A 22,050-nucleotide genomic window follows, 5' to 3' on the forward strand; every position below is an offset into this window, starting at 1 on the left:
GGTGTTGGAGGGATGAATGTGGAGCACATGTGTTTGCCTAAGCCTTTACCTCAGAGTGGACTGGCTGGAGAAAAGGATAAGCACTCTGGGAGCTCCTGACCATAAGACATCGGACATTTTGCTTAGTTAGGTCTGTTTAGACTGTCTGTGCACAGGAATTAGGACTATTTTCTTCTACTGATTGAACCCCTAGAGCTGAATAACACCTCCCATAACCCAGTGACCATTGGCAGTTCAAGGTAAAATTTGAAGCTTACTAATATCTCTTGCAAAAGATAAGCAGGCTCTGTTCCCAATTTACGGGGAAAGAGAAGAAAGAAATCCCTAAATGATTGTTCTCCCGACCTCAATATATCTTGTGGGAAGAACTTCCTAAAGCCCTAGAACTAAGGCTGCAGAACAGCTGACATTAACCAGGTGATTTATTTCTCTTTCAGAATATGACATTGCTCATTGGGGTTTTGTGGGGGTGTTTACATTTGTTTGTTTTTGTTTGGTTGGGGTTTTGTTTGGTTTTGGTTGTTGGTTTTTTCTCCACTACAGTGAACACAATCAATATTACATTTTTAATTTAGGATAATAAAAAAACCCCATATATAGACAAAAATAAAGCTGGTGATGCCTTATTGTTCCCATGTCATAACCAGGGAGTACTACTGTGATGGAAGAGCTGCTTTACCTTGCTGCTTTCAGTTCACAAGACTAGAGAGAAGTCCCAAGGACAGTTGAGTGTTTGATACAGCTATAGCATATACTCATTCAAGGAATTTGGGGTGCTTGATGAGAAGACAGAGAAGAAATATTTCCCATCAGGATTAATGGAGAGAGACTGGTTTCACTTGCTGCAGCTCATTATAGAAAATTAGCAATGACAAATCACGTATGGCTGCGAGAGGCAGGGTGTTCTTTTCACCTTTTCTTTCTCATTTAACCAAAGCAAGCAGCACTACACTGATCAGCACTACCAGCCAAGACAAGCAGTGCCTGAGGGCTTGGTGCTGGCTGGGTTTCTTTGGGTTTTTCCTCTGTTGCAGAGGATCATGAGCAATGCTGCAAGTGGCTGTGCTGCCTCTCAGGCTGGAGCGCCCTCCAAGTGCTGTGGCACTGCCTCTGCTCCTCCTTGGTACTGCAATGTGGTGTGTGTCTCTAGCTCCTGAGCCCATTTAACCTGCCTGCACCTGGGAGGGAAGAAATTTGGCTTGTAAGCCTAGGCTTCTCCCTGGTCAGGCTGTGAAGCATTTTGTAATAGCTTCAGTCTTTGCTTCCTGGGGAAGATTTACAAGAAGACCTTCCCTAGCATTTGGTTTCACTTGCCCTTTGGAGGTAAGGTCAAGATCAGAGGGTGTGTAAATAGGCTTCCCCAACTTGCTGACATTCAGCTGTTCTGTCCTCCAACTCCATCCCCGAGCTAAACAATATTTTATGAAAGCATTTCTTCTTTCTGTGCCTCCATTTTTTAATTTATTTTTTTTAAGCTAGTAAGGAAAATGCATATATTTAAGGTAAAACACTGTGCCTCTTCAGTTCTACAGGTATCATACAAGCTGTATAAAACTGAATTGTGGTGCTTTATGTTAAGTGCATTACATCTGGGATGCAGAAGGGCTTTATTCACAATTTCTGGGAAAAAAAAATCTCAGTGGATAATTACTCTCTCTGCTAAAAATAGGGGGTTTTTTTCTTTTTTGTTTTGTGATTTCTGCTAGATGAAACAACCAGTAGGCATTGCAAATCTTTCTCCATGTAAATACTAAAGGACATGAATGGGTTACATTTTGGGCTTCAGTTGGCAAGCTATCTGTGCTGAATTTTTCTGGTCTTTCTTACAACTTTAATTAGTTTGCCCTAATCTCCAAAGAAGTTCTAGTACCTCTTCTTCTGAAACCTCGCTTGCTTTTACTTTCTGGGGTCACAGAAGAGTTGTCAGTGATCATAAAGTCTTGCCTGTACTGTGTATAGATGCAATGCCATGTTTTTGCTCTTCAGCGTTGCCCATCTAAGTGAGGAAAATAGCCAGGTCAGGCAGTCAGCTGCTGCTCCAGGAGCTCATGTTATTGAAATTAAAGGAGTAAACTCCTTTAGTAACAGCTCTTCTGAAGTTCTGCCTCTAGAGCTGTGCCTGGCTCCCTGAGCCTTGCCCTGGAGCTCCTACTACAGGGAAACATGAGAGTGGGCACAAAACTCTAGGTTTTGGGATTGAGCTGATAGACAAAATCTTAAGCCTACTTTGATATGAAAACAGAGAGGTCTTTCCTTTAGTGTTTCAAAGTCTCATTGTCAGAGAAGTAATAGATTCAAGGTCATTTTCTAGGTCATTTTCTGCTGGTAAATTGGATTGTCACTGTGGAAAGATCTCTTAATTTTCCATTTCTCCAGTGAGATCTATCATGTGTCTCCTACCTGTGCCTGACTAGTTTAATATTCTCTCTCTCTTGCCACTTAGTATTCCTGTATGGCTGCTTATTATTATAAACTATTTATTCAACTTTGCAGGTGATTACAAGAACAAATAGTCTGGTGTTTTATTGACATTATGTGTCTTTGACAATGCCCCAACAACCCCTTCCCAAAGACACTGCTCTTCCAGATAAGGAAACAGGGAAAGTGTGACTGAATACCATGCATATGAAGAACTCAAACATTTCCTTCCTCACTCAGCCCCAGATGTTCTTTTCCCAGGCTTCGTATCCAAGTCTTCATTAGAAATTTGAGAGAAATGCTTTACTGTGGCTGCTGGCTTGGCTGCTTTTCAGGTTCACGCAGAATCTCCTTTATTCACACGCCCTTTTTTCTTCTTATTTTTTACCACTTCTCCAGAAACTTGTATTATCGTCTTTAGCAGTGCAGAAAAATATCCAATATTTTAGAGCTTCTTTGTAGCATGTTAATCTCTGAGACTAAAAAAAAAATCTTTTGGTCCCAGCCTCATTTTTAATAGGATAGTAAACTAAGAGGATACATGAGGATTATTCTAATCTCACCCTGGAGCTCTCTCCAGCTCTACTGCCTGTCTGGGACCCATTATTGAACTGCCTTCTCCAGTGCTCTAGAAAATAGGCACTTATCTTGATTTAACAAGTAATGATAGCAAAAGCCTGAGCTGTCATGCTTTGGAAATAATGGATTAGCTAATTGATTGTGAAAAGAAATATTAGGCTGGAGCTGAACACCCTTTGGAGTGCTCTCTTCTCCTGGCTTCAGTCTTTAGTCCCCTGAGGGCATGTCTGTACACTGAGGGGGGGTATATTCAACACAGTCAACTGCTCCTCCCACAAAACACATGGGGGGCTGCTGGAGGGGAGCTGCTTTTCCTCACCTTGCAGCTCTCCTGGAGCAGTGCGTTGTGTGTGCTGTGGAAGAGCAAGGGAGCTGGGGAAGGGTCTGAAATTTGATGAGGAGCAGCTGAGGGAGCTGGGGGTGTCCAGCCTGGGGAAAGGAGGCTCAGGGGGACCTTATTGCTCTCTACAACTGCCCCAAAGGAGGCTGCAGCCAGGTGGGGGATGGTCTCTTCTCCCAGGTAACAAGTGACAGGATCAAGAGGAAATGCCTTCAAGATGCACTCTAAGTGCCAGGGGAGGTTAATGTTGGATATCAGGAAAAAATTCTTCACTGAAAGGGCTGTCAAGCATTGGATCAGGGAGGTGGTGTTGTCACCAGTGCTGGAGGTATTTAAAAGATGTGTAGATGTGGCACTTAGTGATATGGCTTAGTGGTGGACTTGCTTGGCAGTGTTGGGTGAGTGGCTGGGCTCAGTCTTAAGGTCTTAATCTAAATTGTTTTGTTATTCTGTTGCTGTGGCAGAAGATAAACACACAAAGCCTTTTTTGCCTATGTAGTCTTTAAACAATTTTTTGGGTCTGGGTTTTAAACCTCTTGGGTCTACGGACAGCACATGACCTGGGCAGGAAAGGATCTTCTTTCTGGAGATGTTCATTGTTTACAGCTGGTGGGAAACCAGTCTGCCCAGAAGTGAGAATTGTAGCAAGGATGTATGAAACTGGTCCTTGGGACACCATACACACTCTGCCACCTCTCATGGCAATGAATGTGTGTAACAGCATAACTTTGACCTCAGATATTGCTGTAGCCAATGCACAGTCATTGCACAGCCAATGCACAGCAATATACTGCTCTTCCTTCAGCCCTTATCCATGGGTGAGGAACTGAGGGAAGGCAGGCAGGTTCAGTTGCACAGCCAGACTGAGTCAAGCTGGGACCCAAGTGCAGGTTTTACCTGTCTGCAGTTCACTGTGTGATACTTATTTCTCCCTCTCATACTGAAAAGAGCTACATGTTCCTGTCAGACTTTGATCTTGAGTATGCCTTTAGACTGTTTTTAAAAGACATACATAACAGACTACCCCAAGCAGACGAATTATTGCTGTCAGCAGCACAATAATAGTCACACACATGGTTTCTTTCTCCTTTTCTCTCCTCCACTCCCCATGATGAAATTTCTAAAATGTTGTACACTGCACAGAATGCAAACAGACATTGGGCTAGTTAAAAACATATTTCTCTTTATTTGAAAGTTTTCTATTCACAATAAAAGGCAGTCGATACATTGCATAGTATACCTTTTTTTAAAGTATGCTTATTACCAAATGTGTCTGAGAAAAGGGATGGTTACTGGCTCTAACTTCCCACAACAAACAGCGAAGTTAATGGAACAATAAATTAAAGGAGTAGTAGTAGCCCACCTTACATATAAAATAGATGTTAACGATACAAACATAACATGAATGATGACTGATTCAGTTTCCCTTCTCCTTAGAAATTCAGTGTCTTACTAGAGTGGTTGCCTAAAGTGAGTTTTTATTAAAATGCAGTAGTGCTCTGAAGCTTTGAAACACAAAAACCACACAATTTTTTTAATTGGATGGGAATGTTCAAGAAACCTTGCCAGTGGGAGTGAGGGTGCTGTTGTCCTGCCCCTGTGATGGTCAGGTCTTATTCCTGCTGTTGAGCCCTTGCTGCTGCAAGGGGGCACACTTGATGCTTCAGCTGTAGCTGATCCTGGCTCTAGGCACTTCTAGGGCCTAGCAACTGTTTACATTGCAGGCACTAAGTATTCAAAGGACAAAACTCTGCAAGGTAGGAAAGTGAGGCATCATGCAACTTCAGTTTAGTGTACTGGCCATCATCCCATGGTCCTGTGTAAATGCTCCTTGCTGGAAATGCAGTACCTGGGCCCCCTATGGTATTGAACCCCAGGGAGCTTCTATGGGTGTTAAAGAAACAGTTTTAAGAGATGTATCTTGTCAGTGTGCTCCCTTTCCTGTTTACCTGAACTCAGGTGGGTTTCCATGAGTGCTTTCTGGCAGGCAGGTTTTGCCATGGAGCTGGTCCTGTGCTGGGCTGAATGTCAGGGTGCCACCTGCACTTGTCTCGTGCCGTGAGCTGGAGGCAGCAAACACCTTGTACATCTGTTCAAGGGAGCTTCAGAAGGTGCCAGAGCTATGGTGGGGAGGTAGGTATTGAACAGGGATGTGGAGAGAGAAACTTGTCAAGCAGAACAGCAAGAGATCTTCATAAGGAACTCACTAGCAGAGTCCATGCAAGCTGGGGCTCCAAGAGCCTTTAGCACAGCGTGGATGCTGGCCCATATACCCATCGAGTACATTACTCAGTGAGAAAAGCCAACCATGTTCTGAATTGCAGAGTTGTAATTCAACCCTGAGGATCTGATGACCATAGAAACCACCTGAGCTCTGCTGCCCTGGTTTGACAACCATATGCTCCTGGAGGAAATTAGAATCCTCTTGTATGTCTCAGCTGCCTGGCACTTTTTTTCTTCCCTCCTTCCATACTTAACACTGAGGTAGAAGTTTCAACTAGCATTAAAACACACAAAAAATGAACAGGATCTTAGTGGGAAAGTAGTCAAATGACCTTCAAAATTTGCAAAAATGCAACATGGCTATAAAATCAGTAATTGAAATAGAAGAGTTAATTCTAAGAATGTCAGAAAACAGTATCAAAAAGTACAGTACTGAGTTGCAGGACAATTTCTATTGTATTTTTAAAAATCATGAGGGTTTTTTTTAAATTCTCCCTCTGCAACAGAATTTTTATGCTATCAGAGATATATTGGTATCAAAGTAGAAGTACACATGAATTTTTGATGATATTAACTCTTTTGAACAATTATCCAGTTGTCTTTAGTTGAGTATTGCTTTTATTTCCTATAAAAAATACATGTTTAACTATTCATGTGTATATAGCGACATGTGTATATGTATCTTGCAAAAAAACCCCTGCATTACTTCTGAATCTTACAGGGAAGAGCAAAGTAATGGCAGTAATATTTACGACAAGACTTAAAAGACATTGTTCATACAATACTTAAATATAAGCAACACAAATCACCAACATAGGATCCTTTTCTTGCTGTACAACTCCTGTAATACTAAAGAAAGTTTATAATAATACCTAAATAAATTCAGTTAAACTACTCCTGTAGGGGCTGCTGTTAGTTACCTCCACTGTACTTAATACCACAGAGCAAACGAGGTCCAAATTTTAGTTGAAAAAACATGGGTAGCTTGAATTTCACCCTATTGATTTAATTATTGGCAGGAATGTGAAAACACATTCAGTGTAAGAAAGCTGTTAAAGCCAAAGGGGGGGAAAAACATTCTTATTATTCTTAGAGCTATTTTCCAAGAAATACTAGATGTTCCAGCTTTAATGATGCATTTTTAAATCAGGGGGAAAAAATCCATGAGTAGAGGAAGACAGTGTTTATGAGCCTTCAAGGAGAACACTTCACTGACATTAAAGGCAACTTTGCAGACTCACTTGAAATGTATCAATTTGTAATCTACACATTTACAGGAGCTGCTCTGCTCTGAAAGCTGTTTCCCAATCTGTGCCAAAACATATGAGGCTGCGTAGCATACTTCTGATGATAGACCTCCAGGCTCTGTTTCTTCATAATTGATTTAGTTATTAGTTATGCAAGGGAGAGAAGAGATCCCTGAGGCTTAGTAAAACAGTATTCAGTTACTAAAAGCAGCCCTTTGTGAATTAATGTCATCCTACCAGTTCTTTCTGCTCATTATTCCTCCAAGTCTTGTTTTCCTGGACACCAGCTGTCGCAGAGGAAGTCTCCAGCCTTTTCTTCTCCTGCCTCCTTGGCTGACTGAAGTTGCACCAGCACGGTCTGGAGTGTCTCCTTCACCACCTGGATCTCCCTCTGCAGAGACTGTGCAAGCTTTATTAAGGAATAATCTATAGGTGATTGGCAGTCCCTTTTCTCTTTCCAAGTTATTAAGTACATTCTTGTTCTGCTGCTCACAACAGATGGCCGTGGCTATCTAATTGTAGCTTCAACTTCTTCCAAATTGTTTGGATTAAATATTAATACATTTCTCACACTTGCTAGCAAAAGAAAAATGCAGACAAACTCAAATTCTCAAGTAGCAATATTTAGCAGTTTAAAAAAGGGAGGGGATGGGGGATACTGTTGGAAGGAAGGCAGGAAGGCAAAAAATATTGTGTACCATGGAGACAGCAGCACTAGGTGTGAGTTCCCTGATAGATGGAGGGTGGACTTTTATGCCAGAAACACAGACCTGGGTGGATCAGATCGCAGGTGAAGGCAACAGAAGCAGTCTTAAAGAAATGCCAAGTGACCACAGCTTGTGTGGAATTAGTGAGCTCAACGTGTGCTGTGCAAGGTGGGGTGGGAATCCAGGTAAGGAGCAAAATCAGATTATAGCAGAGAAAGTGTTTCTGCTACACTTATTCCTAGAAAGCTTTCATGTTAGCTGAATTATCATTATAATTATAGTGCAGAACACACAAATATAAACTATACGAGACTCCACAGGGAATGCTTTGAACAAGCTGAAAAGCAAAGAGAGCGGTAACAAGGTTGTACAGTTGTGTATTAAAAGGAAGAAGGCCACCAGAAAAGTATCCAGTAATTAGTATAAAATGCTTGGTTTGGTTAATTTGGGTGAGAAAGTGTTTTCCACATTTTATTTTCCTCTGTCTAGTTCAGAGTTCCTGCAATGAATTCAGGGAGAAACTGATGGTTAATGGCTCAGCCTCTGAAAGAGACCTTCCACTTCCCTCTCTCCCCAACTCCACAATGACAAGAGGGAGGGTGCCACATGCTGGCAACAAGGACTGGCAGATGCAGGTGGGACACGCACAGGGACAGTAGCAACTACTGACACGTGCACAAGCCTTTAAGTGGCTAGGCTTCCTTGGCACCGCAGCTTTTTGTGCTGTGACTGGGAATAAGTTTGTACTACCAAGATACTGGCCTTTCTGCTGATAATCTTAAATCAGCAACACTATTCATTGTTGGAAGAAGGTCAAGGACTGGGTGTAGCTCAGTGAGACAGCCAATTTTATCCTCTCTTCTATAGCTTACTCTGTGTGGAGAAGAAAGCAAGCAGAGGCAAGTCAGAGCCTGCAGAAATGGTAAATCAATGACCAAGTCTATGAACAGACCCTGGGGCCCATCCCACCCCTACTGAGGCCTCCTGGACAGGTATGGGTGAAGGGCAAAGACCCCAAAAGAGAGAAATTGGTTCATATCTAGCAGTATGTCATTAAATTATGCCAGAACCTCACTTCAGGGGAAGTGAAACAGGGTAACAGTGGAACAACTCAGTTTCAAAAGTACAACACACAGAAAGGTTAATGCACAAGGACAGTCTTTGTCCTTTGTAGAGCTCATATATTAGTAAATGTTTTACTTGACCCCAATGTCAATGCAATGTCAAGAAAAGAGATGGCCTCAGGTTATGTGACTATAAAAACTAAGTTGCTACTTTTGAAAAATTGGGAGTGGATCGTGGTAAAGCTATACCAACCACAGCTCTTTCAGGCAGCCATTATTATGTCTTTGAAAAGTCTTGGCTGCTTTTGATTCTGTTACCAATTCCTCAGAATTTCATCTCTGTGTATTTACATGCATTTGCTATGATGTTTTGCTCTTAAATATGTTCATGCATATTTCTAATTTCTGGACAGCTCTGTTAATCTAAAGGGCTCCTGTCTCTGATTACAAGTAGTAGCAATACACACAAAGCTTCTCCTACCCCAGGATCACAAAGCACTGTACAAGGACAAATTAATTATGCTTTCCATCTTTTCTGAAGTAAGATATTATTATCCTCTTCTAAGTCTTGGGTTCTCCACCCCTCTGCAACTTAATCATGAGGCTCTGCTGAAAACCTAACTGGTAAACATAAATTCTGCAGTCCATGAACACCATAAACCTTCTGAAGTTTAATTAATTCTGATGTGTAGTCTCTGACTACATGCTGTTACTTGTAATATCCAAGGCAACTACAAAATTCTTCTCAGGTAGAGAGAAAAAGCAAAATTGAAATGTTTCAGTGACAGTGGATGAGAAATCTTAAAGGATGGAAGGAAATGAGCAAGACAGAAAAAAATCTGTTAAGCAACAGAAAGACGGAGCAACAAAAAAGATGACTGCATAGTCTAAATAGAGCAAGTTCCAATAACCTCATAAATAACACCACAATCATATGTAGACAAGTAACTGTCAAATGAGCCATTATGGCTATGACAAATACATGGTATATGGCTGAGCATGGCATCTCTATCCACACACAGGTTATATCTGAATAAACAGCTTCACCCCTTTTAAAAAGGCAAATAAACAGTTTTTCATGGGTCCACATGCAAATTTGTCCTTCATACTTAAATTCTCTATCCAGTGCTGCAAATATTAAGCCAGTATCCAAGGCAGGAGTGAAAACAAGTTTGAACTAGGAATATTTTCTGGTTCTGCTGTCTTCCACTGAAAACTGAAAACATCTCTACAGTGTCAAATATGCAGTAAGTTGAAGTACTTGGGAACAAGTGCAACCCATATTCACACAAATGGAACCCATATTCAGCAATGCTGCAAGCCTAACACTGTCTTGCTGGAAGCTTTTCACCTATTTGACTTTGTCTCTTTGAAAAACTTGAGCATCAACTCAGAGCCCATGATTTGTAGGTAGATAAAAAGCAGATCTAATTACTGTAGAGACTTACTTAAGTTTTGGAAAAAATGGGATCATTTTGCTCAAATGCAGCTTCTGATCTCTCAGCCCAGATGTTTAGGGAAAAGAGACAAAAAGTAGATATCAATCAGCTGCCTTCCTATAGGAAAGGTTAGAACCTAAGAGTACATATTATAGGATAAATGACACTGGAAGGACAATGAAGGACTACTGCTGCTGAGATAATGAGCTTTTGGAGAGTAACAATGTTTTTTTGACATCTGAAGAAGAAATTTGTTCTTGAAGAACAGAAATAAAAGGGAAAGACACTAAGCAAGTCCCTACTGCTTGTGTATGAGGCCTGTATGGTGTCACAGCAAGAAAGCAAAATGCCCTTTGGAAATCCATCACTTCTTACAAAATACAGGGGTATTTGCAGTACTGCAACCAATCAGAATTTTCTCAATTACCCCCTTGATTACTGCCCCCCTCCTTCACAGCCATGAATGTTCTTTCTATAAACTAAGATAATACCCCTCCAATGAAAAACCCAAAATACTCCCCCAAAAACTACTAAACAAAAAACTGCAACAGAATGACTGTTGAAAAATGCAACCCTTCAGTGGTCTGAATATCAGCTACTTTAAAATTGCTTGTTCCAGCAGAAAATGGAAGGCAGAGAAGTTGCAGGACCTGGGTGGAAATACACTTCTATCACAGCATAAACTATACAGGATAGACCTACCTGTATCACAGCATAAACTATGCAAGTGGAACCATGGTCTCTGTGTGACACATCCTGTCATCTAAAATAAAATCCAAAAGGGCACCATTGCCACCTCTGACTCTTGTAGGATCCCAAAATCTCTTACAGGTTCACCCACAGTGACATTCCTGACTGAGCTACAGAGAGGGCTAAATTGTACATCATTCTCTTGAAAACCTGCTCTGGTGTAAAGCAAGATTAGTATGGGAGCCTGCTGCAGGATAAAGGTGAAAGGTTGGCAAAGTGACCTACAGTGTTTAATGAATGTTTAGGCAGAAAATTCTGCTTCCAAAATAACTGAATGAAATGCTCATTTTAGGGCAAGGAAAGAAGATTGTGTTAGTAATAGTACTACCGCCAGGTTTTCTTCCAACAAAGCATTTCCACCAAGAGGAACTATTACATGCATTCAAATTGTCTATCAAAATGTAACTGCTAATTAAGAACACAAAATGACTGTGAAATTGCAATATAGGCTCCATTTAATTTTAGTGGGAATTCCAGGCCCTTACTGTCGGGAGAGTAACACCTCTCATCAGCTCTGCAGACACCAGAATGAGTCACCTCTCATCCTTTGGTTTTTCCAATTAATGATGTGGACTGTTTTCATACTCTCATTAATGATCAACCATAATTGAATATTTTGTAGGTTTGTTTGGTTATACTACATAGAATTTAGCAAATATGTCCTAGTGCTACAGAGAGCTCCTGCATCCAGTCCCATGCCCCTGTTGTTTGAAGCTTTTTATATAGAAGGGCAGTTTAGTGCTTTTCACAAAAGATTTCAACAATAAATTAGAATTGCAAGTAGGTCTGTGCTTATACTCAGGGCCAAGAGATATCATTGGATTTCTCCTTTGTTCAGGTCATGCTGGCACTTATGATGAGCAGCATGGTTGATTTAAGTGTGCTCTGCCATCAAAACATAGAATGAAAAACAATGACATCTGGGTTTTTTCTTCTAATACTGACTTAATTATTAATCAAAGCTATGACACATACTAAACATTGGCAAATGGTTCGAGATAATCAGGAATTAGTTTTTTTCAGACCGCAGCACTAATTTACATCAGTGCATCCCCCAGTTATATATTTGACCTAATATATTTTGTAACATTTATGTGTAAGGCAGTTTTTTTGGAGGAATATGGGAAGGGTGAAAAGAACCAGTGAATGGACTTGGAAAAATTTATTGTGCTTTTATTACTATTTCAGCTCTTTAGGCTCCTGCTCTCAGATTTTTAATGAAGAATGCATGATTGTCCAGTATCTGTGATAGGAAATTGTTTTTTCTAAAATCAAATGGATTACCATGCAAACAACAGATTCATCTATTAAATAAATTCTTCTACTGAGGTTAATTGTTGTCTCTTGTCTTAGTGCTTGTTCCTGCAATACAGGCAAGTTATCAATGACTGAAAGTTAATTTTACAGGCACTGAGCAGTCTTCATATATTAAAAAAAAATCTACAGGTCTGTAGCATTGTGGTAGCTATTTTTCTCATTCCTTTTTGAAGTACAGCACAGTGATTACATGTACCAGATGGTAACATTTTATGCACATTGACCTGGACTACCTCTGAAATAGCAACCGAATGTTAATGAGGGGTAACTGAATTGCTGAACTGTTTCTTTGTACATCCCCATGTTTTAAACATGGTTTCTTATTATGCAACTGATGGTCTTGCTAGGGCCAGGATATCACACACTGCGCATTTCTGTATTTAGATAACATGAGCTGAATTTCACTGATAGGGAAGTCAGATCTGTATCAGAAAACTGTGCCTTAAAATGAGACTAATCTACAACACTCCTGAAATTTCCAATTACTAATCTTATTTTTTTAACTAACTCTTGCAGTGTCAACAGCTGTGAAGAAATAGGCACGCTCCATGGAACGCAAGAAACACTACTATTTCACATATATGTAGCAGATTATTTTCTGGAACCAAAAATGCAGTTTTCTAGCTTATTTCACCTAACCTAGTAAAGTATAACTATGATCAGGCGGGACTGTTCAGTTTGAATATTAACTTAAGTCCCCTCCAAAGAACATGTAACTACAGCCCTCAGTGTTTTTTCACAAGGGCCACTGAGAAAGGTCATTTGAGAGTAAATACACGCAAGGGAGAAAGGAATTGAGTGCTCTGCGTGCACACACACACTAGACACATCCCTACAGCTCTGAAAAGAATGCACTGGGGAAACACAACTGCAACAAAGCATGAACACTGCAAATATAATGAAAAGAATGTTGAATAATCTTTCTGTACATTGTGTGTATATGGAAATGCTTAGAAAGGAAACATTCAAAGCACAAATTACTGACTGGATTTCTCTCCGCTGACACAAATCCCCTTCCACCAGCACCATCCTTCCTTCCCTCTGCCCCTGGTACTTTATCCTTCTGTTACCTTTAAAGAAACCAAGTTTCTAGAATAGGAATTTCCCAACAACTTGCAATAGATGCTCAATTACTTAATCACAGTAATATTTCCACACACTATTTATTCTCCATTCTCTAGAATGGAGAAATTCTCTCCAAACTATCCTCTGCAGGATGTTCCACCTTCTCTTAGCATGAACTGAATCCTTTCTAGCACTGTCATCACCCCCATTCGCCTTCACTTGTCTCCATGGGCTCCTCTGCTAATCTCTGCACCTTGAACATATCTTTCTTCATGATCTTCTTGACTGCCACCTCTTCCCTCCTAAAACCTAACCAGCTCAGTACTCTCATCTTCCTCAGCCAGCTTCACTGGCTCTTACTTTCTTTACCCTCTCTTAGAAGAACAAAACCTCTTTGATGAAAGTTTTTCCTATGAAAGTTACAAATTAAACAAATCTTTGTGCTCATAAATTTGGAGAAACGGCCAAGGAATTCCTAATAAAGGTTAAGCAATCTTCAGAAAAACTGACAGATAAAGCACAGGAGGAGATACGTGTGCACAAGACAACATCTCATCTGATTACTTGCATTGGAGGGTTAGAGGCAGATTAAAATGTGTAGGATGCCAAATGATGCATCTGTTGCCCATTAAAAAAAAAAAAAAAGAAAAAAAACCCAGTCTATAGGTGACAATATACACAGTCTGAGTCAATAATGTCAACATACACAGTGTGAGTCAATAATCTAATGCAGCTAAATCATGTTGGGAAATGCAGGTGCATGGACACTCATATCCATGCAGCTTTTGGTGCACTACGAATTTAATTATATGAGCATTACCAGCAAGAAGAATTTAACAGTAAAATAAAGACTTTTCAGTGCCCAAACGTAATTTACAAAGAACGAACTTCTGTTTAAATCAATTAAAGCTGGATCAGACCACAGGGAAAATGCACTATAGGAAAACTTAATACACAAAAATGCCCATTTCAGCAAGACAATAATTTCTCCCATTCCTAATGTATCTAACCTACACTAAGAACCAGCATTCCCTGTGAATCTGAAAGGCAAATGTCTCATGTGCATACTTACACAGATTGATATGTATCTATAGCTATAGGGAAAAGGATATGAATAACTCCTTCATCAACTCTGCAGGTGGAACTTTGTAATTGATCTTCCAGATGCACCAATTTCTCACTTATTGCTTCACATTTTTCTCCCAGCTCTGCAGAAAATATGAAGAACTCCTGCAAAAAGTTGAAAAATAAAAGAAAGCATGTGTGCTGCTGACTGCACTTTTCTACATCGAATTTGCATCAAATGAAAAGGAAAATAAAATGTTAGTAAGGGGATAAGATACTTTGCAGTGCAAAGGCATTGCCTAAAAGCAAATTCCCATTAGAGAGACAAAAAGCTGTTTCTATAAAATGGTGATTAATATGAAATGGAATGAGCTTGTGGTCTCAGTCTTCTTCTCAGCAGAAAATAAGTCACAATCTCACTTTCAGCAAATGATTAAAGGGGTGTGAAGACAACTACTCTGAACTGCTCCCCTGTTGTCTCATCACAGCAGGGAAGTCTCATGCTAGCCACCCATTACGGTACCCAAATTTCAAGTTGTTCATGTAAATATGATTTACACTTTTAGGTCATGTAAATATTTCAAGCAACAACATTTTGGTAACTCATACACATAAAATGGACTTATATTTTTGAAGAAAAATCTGGCTAGACTACTTGGGGACTTTGCTCAGGCAATCAAAGAAAATGCATCAAAGTCTTTGAGATTACAAGATGAAACTGTACTTTTTTTACTGTGTTATCATTAAACAAGACTAAATTTTCAAAAAGCATGCTTCTCTACTTAGAACTTACAAATACTTTTTCTATTTTAAACTGAGTATTTTAAACCATTTTCAAAGTCTTTCTCATAAGTTTTTTCAGATACATTGCACAAGGGTAATTGTATTTTTTATATTTTGCATTAAGTAGTACTTTGAGAAATGACCCAAATAAGGAGCAAATATGAGAAGAGGGAAAAAAAATCCATCAATTTGCACAGCTCTGTGACAAGTCTTTCCTCTCCCTCCCATGGCACCATTGTGCTCTCTACAGCAATGACAGGGGTTATTTGTAAAAAAAAAGATTATGGGGCCAAGATGAACTTCTCCTGGAACCATGTTTAAAAAAAAATAAAAAGAGTAATTCATCAGCTGGAATTCAGAAAACTGGATTGTTGCTAGATACAGTCTGTGCACTCATTAATAAAGCCAGCTTCTAATGTGGCCATATACTAGCTGCAGAAATTTTTTCTCCTCAAAGAAAAAAGTATTTGGGGTCCTTTGCACTTATCTGTTGCTGTAAGACATCAGTGGTTGTTTAAGAGAAATCAAACCTTCAAAGGCCTTCCAAAGAAATCACGCTAATACCTTTTGGAATGCTGCTCATTGTGAAACAATTGGAGTTGGGTGAACACGTTTACCAAACCTCAGTTTTGTGCTATCCTTTCACTTTGCATCCCGCAGTACATTGCATGCACTGAGTGGAATGCCAAAGGAGCTCTGCTTGCTGGCACATGCTCTGTTAAGGCACAGAGCTTTACTTTCCTGCTTTCCTTGGGCCTTTCCCAGACATGGCAGTCCAGCAGATCCCACTGGGACCAGCTGCAACCCAGTCCCTGGGCAGGTAGGTTGGTTAAGAGGTTATGCTGCAAAGCCCTGCAGCTCAGACACAGAGGAGCACAAGGGCTGAGTCCCTGGCTCTGTGCACAGGACAGGAGCTGCCACTTCCAGGCATTACCAAACCTGAGAACCCACAGCAGCACTCCACAGAATGTATGGATGGGGAAAAAACCCATTGTTTTTAAAACGAGAACATGGGAGGAGAAAATAAGCAATTCTCCTTGAGTAACTAGGAACATCTTTTTCTGAAGAGCAGTGACAGAAGATGAGGAAGAAGACTTCCATCCAGCTACTAAATGATTATTCAGCATCCAGCAGGACTCCGTGTGCTGTTACAGAGTGGGACAACCCAGGCCATTTGTATCAGTAGAAAGCTCTTGGGGAATCATTCTGTGACACACATGCAAGGACAGATGACAGTTGTCCAAGAGAACTTAGGGCTTAGGCTAAACAAATCAGTAAATTGGAAAAAAAACAAACAAGTGCTCTGAAAGCACATCTAAAATTATGACTACATAGAGAAAGCTCTGCATACAAAAAGTGCAGGTTATTCTTTCTGAATGATCACATTTTGGGTACATAATGCATTGTCTGAAAGTGTAACAAAAGCCTGTTTACTTTGGAAGTTAAGGCAAAGGAACAATAAATATTAAGCAAATGTAACCAATTGTAACAACGATATAGGAAAGCAGGGAAATCTGAGAGTGTAAAAGTCAAATCAAACTTGTTTAGGTCTTTAAACACTTGAAACCAATTTAATTGTAACTAAATGGCTATGGTTGCGCTTCAGAGTAATCAAAATAGCTCCGTAAGATTGAGGTTATATTTAATTAGTATTTAATTTTATTTAAATCCTAATAATGCAGCTTACTTTCTCTTTATTACAGCCATAACAGTGTATGGATGAACTATTTCTGCACCTTCATAACCCAGCTGCCTTTTTAGTTGAAATGAAAAGTTCTTTAAACACCTTAGACAAGCATCAGCTCCCAGGAATTCACTTGCAGGTGTCATGTGATTAATGCAGGAAAACCATCACATAAATTACAATTTTCCAGAATTTATATGAATAAATAGATATGAAAATGGAAATGGAAGAAACATACAGTGCTCTCAAAAATACACAGCAATAATTCTAAATATTCAACCAATCCCACAGCTTCTGCCTGCAGGCCCTCATTTAAAAAAGGTTTGATAGCCCAGAGAAGTAGATAGAAAAGATTTCTCTTAGTGCCTTTCATGCTTGGTAACATCACTGGTAGCATTTTTATCTGACATTTGTCTATGTAGGCAGGAAAACCCCTGTCTGTGATACACAAACTATTCAGAACAGCTCCTGGTTGCAAAGTGGCACTTTACACCGATCAACAATATCTCTGAGAGGAAAGTGGACTCTGCCTCAAGCTCAATTTATTCATAAAATACAACTGATCCAGGCTTGTAGGTTATGTCAATGCTACAAGAAGCTGTAAGTCTGAAGACTTTGGTTACTTTTGCTCTAACATCATTTTTAGGAAGCAGATGGGAGAGATTGCAGGAGTCAGGAGAGAGATGAAATGCAATATTGCTTTATGGATTTTTCTGTGAGCAGGGAATGTAGCTGGTTGGGATTCTTTTTTTCCTCTCTAAATCTTTAAGCAGATGAAAAGAGCACAAACATGAGTGTGATTTACTTTTTAAGCTGCAATTCTTCTGGCTTCTCAGACAAAGTAGAGATTCTCATTCTTTCCCAAAGATGTGAAAGTCGGATGCAAGAAATTGTAAAAAGAGACAATGTTCCAGCTGATGCACTGCTGTAACATCTGCATATTGCATCAAGAGCAGAGGGAATGGTTTTCACTTTCATCTTCAGCATTTTGTTTTACCCTTTCACAAGTAATTATACCACCTATGAGCAACAGCTCCTCCGCAGCATTACTTGAGGAAAACGTTTGATCAGCTTTTCCAGTGCAAACACCTCCTGTGCTCCTCTATCTAGCTTAGCAATTTTATATAGAAGAACTGGTATTGTAGTTATGCCTACATCACATTGTAGCTAGATTAATTTAATTCTATTTGGGATTAGAGTCTATATCAGAGTCTTTGGGGGTTGTGCTGAGAGGGAGGATTCCCAGATACACAGGAACTTTTACAAAACAGCATTGCCTTACTTCCAAGCAGCAATACCATAATCCAAATAAAAAAGAAGCTTTAGAACACCTTCTGCAGAGTCAAAGCCAGATTTCTGTCACCTGCACTAAATAGTCTCTCCCTTATAATAGTTAAAATAACTCAAAGTAAAGTAAATAACAACTGCAGATACTTCACATTATGGCACAAGGTTTAGAACAGTGATCTACAGTTGGCTGAAGTGCTACGTGTTTACCCTCGGCCCTTGCAGAAGTTAATGGCAATTGTCAGCCCTTGAAACTCCAGAATGTTAGGCTACAACATATCTTAAATAATTACTAGAAACAAAGTGCAACCACACATGTTTGTTCTGCTTGAGCAGATGCTTCAGTCACATGCAGTCTAAGTGCATGTGACCTGAGATAAATGAGCTGCATGGCCATGAGGTGACCACAGAGCAGGGGAGGAACAAACAAAAGAATTTGTTCCTGCTCTGTATCCCAGATTTCCTGCCCCATGTGCATTGTCTTGGGCAGCTGTTGTAGATGAGGAAGGCCACTGAGAACAATGCATGTTACTCATGACCAACACCATCATGGCAAGGCTGCCCAAGAAGCAGCCAGGGACCACCAGAGCCTGCTCTGTGACTTGCAGTGTGACCAAGCCTGCTGTGACTGTCCTCAGCTGGTGTCTGTATGCACGGCTCTTAGTGGCTGACATGGGATCAGGTGGTTTGGTTGCAGGGTACAGACTGCTCCAGGGCTAAGGTACCCCTGCAGTGAGCAGGTTTTCTTCCTGCTACAAGCCAAGATGGTTACATCCCATTTTACCCTTACGCAGCACACAACAATAACTAATAGTTCTCCTATATATCATTATGTTTTATGTGGTTGAAGATTTTGACTTCCAACCAGAGTAGGATTTGTAAACCTTTTATTTCTATTCCTTTCCTCTTTTCTTCACCATGTTCCTGTCTTCTATAGAGGCAGGTGTCCAGACTAGAGCCACAGTCCTCTGGAGTCTTTGGCATTCTCAGCTAAGCACAGTAATTATTTCTGTCTTACAACTGACATTCCCAGTAATGAGGCTGCAAATGACATTTGCCCTTTCTTCCAACACAATGAAGGTAATGAATCCCTCTATATTTGTAGTCCACTATAAACCTAGATTATTCTTCTGCAGTATTGTCAACTTGGCTGCTATTTACCATTTGTATACATAAATCCGACTCTTTCTCCCTCAAATGTAATTTGCACCTGTCTTTCAACTTATCCCTTCTTATTGATTTCAGACTATTCTTTCAATCTATCAAGACCATTTGGAACTCTAATCCTAATTGAAATTATGTTGACTGGCACATAAACTCCTGGCCTACCTCCTTTTTAAAGGCAAACACAAAGTCTGCCTTTACTGATCCGTTGGGACTTCAAGCTTCCTCTAGGAGTTTTAAAAGGAGCTTGTTAATGGTTTGGAGATTGTTTTTCTTGGCTCCTATGTGCTCAGGAGAAATTTCATCAGTCTAGCCTGACTTGAGTACGTCTCATTTGCCTTTGGATCTTTTACTGCATTTGTCTCTTGCTACCTTGTAGTGAATTCTACGAGCACTACATAATTGGACGTAGCTTATAATCCTCAGAAAGACCAAAAGTACAGAGAGTAAGGAAGAAATAAAAATTCTGATCTCATTTATTTTCTCATTCACCTTTCCCATTAGAAGGCACACGTGCTTTCTGTCACCTTTCCCTTGCATCCAACTTATCCCTGAAATCTCTTGCCATTTCACATGTCTTCTGTTGACTGTAGCTTAGTGTGCTCAGGGGTCTTGCTGCTTCACGCTTACACCGTGGAGTACCCTTCTAGGCTCATTCTTACAAACACTTTTGTCCTTTCCTTGAGCCACTTTTGTCCTTGAGCCACTGAAAAACCACTGACATAGATATGTAGTCTGTGACTGTGTTTGCACTTGTGTGCACCAAAAGAAGATGGTGCTGTACTACAAGCCTGATGTCTTCTGGACAGTACAAAGAATATCTGCTGATTCCTCCTCCTGCAGAGTTTGTCCCACAGAAACTCCCCGGTTGCTTCCCTGATTTTGTTTAGATGAGCTTTTCTTTCACAGAGGTAGCTATCTAACTTTTCTCAGAAGAGGGATCAAGATTGTTTCCAAATTACTTTTGCCCTTATCACCTTCCACTTACAGACTGCTCGCTTGTTCCATCAGCATGGTTACATATACTTAAGAGACTTCAGCACTATGACACACTCCCCACTTTCTCATATGCAACAATTTAGGCATGAAGCCTTCCAGCCAGCTGTGACCTACCTCTTTCCCACCATCACACGCTTTTCCCACACCCCCTTTGCTTGCACTGATTCCCTTCCCTTCTCCACATGGGAGTGTTAAATGACTCATCAGAATTACAGTCCAATGTTGGCAATTCTTCCCTATGTGTTTCTTCTATTACAGCTACAGAGGAGTGTCCCTGGAAAAGCATCTCTGCAGGAACAGAGTTTTTCACTGCCTTCCAGCACCCTGCTGTGGCCTGACAGCAGTCTTCCTATTCTCATCCCTAGTAGACGGAAGATCTTCCCTAATTGCAGACTTTCTAAAATGAGAGCACACTACTGCACTGGCTCATTTAATTACACTGGGACAATTCCAGCTCCTGCTGCGGGAGGATGAGGCTATTTACTGACTTACCAATAAAAATTCACAGTGGGTCAGGAGTTGGAAAAAGAAACAAAAGTACCAAACTGTTTTCCCTTGTCCACACCCTGCTGTGCAAGGAGTCAGTAGAGCTGGGTTTCATTTATAGGTGGTTCCTAGTATTGTTCATTCCCATCTCTGCTCCCAAGCCTCTAAGATGCAACAATCTGGAACGACTGACTGGGTGCTCTCCTGCAGGCAGCAGGGAGACTGACCAGCATGAATTAGAGGACCAGAGCACCAAAGGTACATTTGGGCAAAACCTTTACGTGGTACAGGCTGCTGACACTTTCACAGAGCTTTATGAAGAGCTCTCTACAAGTCATCATCAGTCCAGCAGTGGCAGTGTGGTAGAGCCTGGCTTTCTAACATATTTCCTTTTATTTCTAGCACTACTTTATAGCCTCTTTACTCACTTTTGTCCCCCTCCATCAAAACTTCAAAAGTCTCTCTGCTTCTAAGGATTCTCAGATATTAAGCTCCTGGTGCACTCTTCTATAGTGACAGACTGTGAACTCTGGTGCCCTCAGTATTTTATCCTGATAGCAGTGGGCTTTTTGCCACCTTTATCCCATGGGCTTACCTGCCCCTATTTCATGTCATGCATGGACACAAGCAGTCACATAGTTCATCCATAATTCACAGCAAAGTTCACTGATCAGAAAGGTCATTTGAATTTCCTGCAAAGTTCATCCTCATTCTCAAGGCTTCCTGTTTTTATTTATGCTGAAGTCACACGCAGCCAAGCAGTTTATCCTAGGTGTGCCCTCATGTCACAATCTCCTTGAACACAAAGTCAACAACCTCAGCTTGGTGTTGCAGTTAGATTATCTTTCCTGGAGCATTCCAGCTGCTCCATAGTCTTTGGTTTCACCAGTGAGAACCTAAATAAATGCTTCATCTGAACAGTTATCCTAAATTTTAATATTTATTTCTTTAATATTTGCCTGTTTTGGAGCACTTGTCAGGTGTACTTGACAGGAGGCATGTGTGCTGTTATAGAAGGTGAACTGGGGAAGGTTACACATGTCCCTGTAATTTATTTGCATCCTGGACATAAAGTTTGGATACTAAATTTCCTTACTATGTAAGTTGCAACCCAAGGCATACTGATAGAAAAATGGACCAGACCGAATCAGTACAGCTCTCAGAACGAGGGTAACTCTCCTCATATATATGTTACCTAAACTCTTAGTTCGTAGGTAGACAGACTTTTGTATGTAAGCAGGTTTTTCTCATAGGCCATGCATCTCAGTTACTCAATTATCCTAGCCTTCTTAAATATATGGACTAGGTTCTGAGATCTTTCTATTTATGAAAATGCTGTGAAATTACAACCATCCAGTAGCTTCATTTAGATGAAATTCCTATTACTGTATATTCTGCTGCAGTATGCTTGTATGCTTCAAAAATAAATTCAA

At 40.4% G+C, this 22,050-nt stretch overlaps 1 protein-coding gene and 1 long non-coding RNA gene across 6 annotated transcripts in view; one reads left to right on the top strand and one right to left on the bottom strand.

Moving 5' to 3' along the window:
- The window catches only part of LOC134547018 (uncharacterized), a 30,336-nt gene extending 14,423 nt beyond the window's left edge, over positions 1 to 15,913 (top strand). Inside the window, exon 3 of the long non-coding RNA XR_010079343.1 lies at positions 14,356 to 15,913. This is a non-coding gene — a long non-coding RNA (uncharacterized LOC134547018). The remainder of the gene's footprint in view (positions 1 to 14,355) is intronic.
- The window catches only part of DISC1 (DISC1 scaffold protein), a 192,080-nt gene continuing 174,530 nt past the window's right edge, over positions 4,501 to 22,050 (bottom strand). For 3 of the 5 annotated variants that reach the window (XM_063390492.1, XM_063390491.1, XM_063390493.1), the window contains one exon: positions 4,501 to 14,379. In XM_063390492.1, coding sequence (XP_063246562.1) covers positions 14,218 to 14,379 — 162 coding nt within the window. In that variant the 3' untranslated portion in view covers positions 4,501 to 14,217. The remainder of the gene's footprint in view (positions 14,380 to 22,050) is intronic. The other 2 variants (XR_010079339.1, XR_010079338.1) reach the window with 2 other exon arrangements.

The sequence above is a fragment of the Prinia subflava genome, chromosome 2, assembly GCF_021018805.1.
Source record: "Prinia subflava isolate CZ2003 ecotype Zambia chromosome 2, Cam_Psub_1.2, whole genome shotgun sequence".
NCBI classification, from domain to species: domain Eukaryota; kingdom Metazoa; phylum Chordata; class Aves; order Passeriformes; family Cisticolidae; genus Prinia; species Prinia subflava.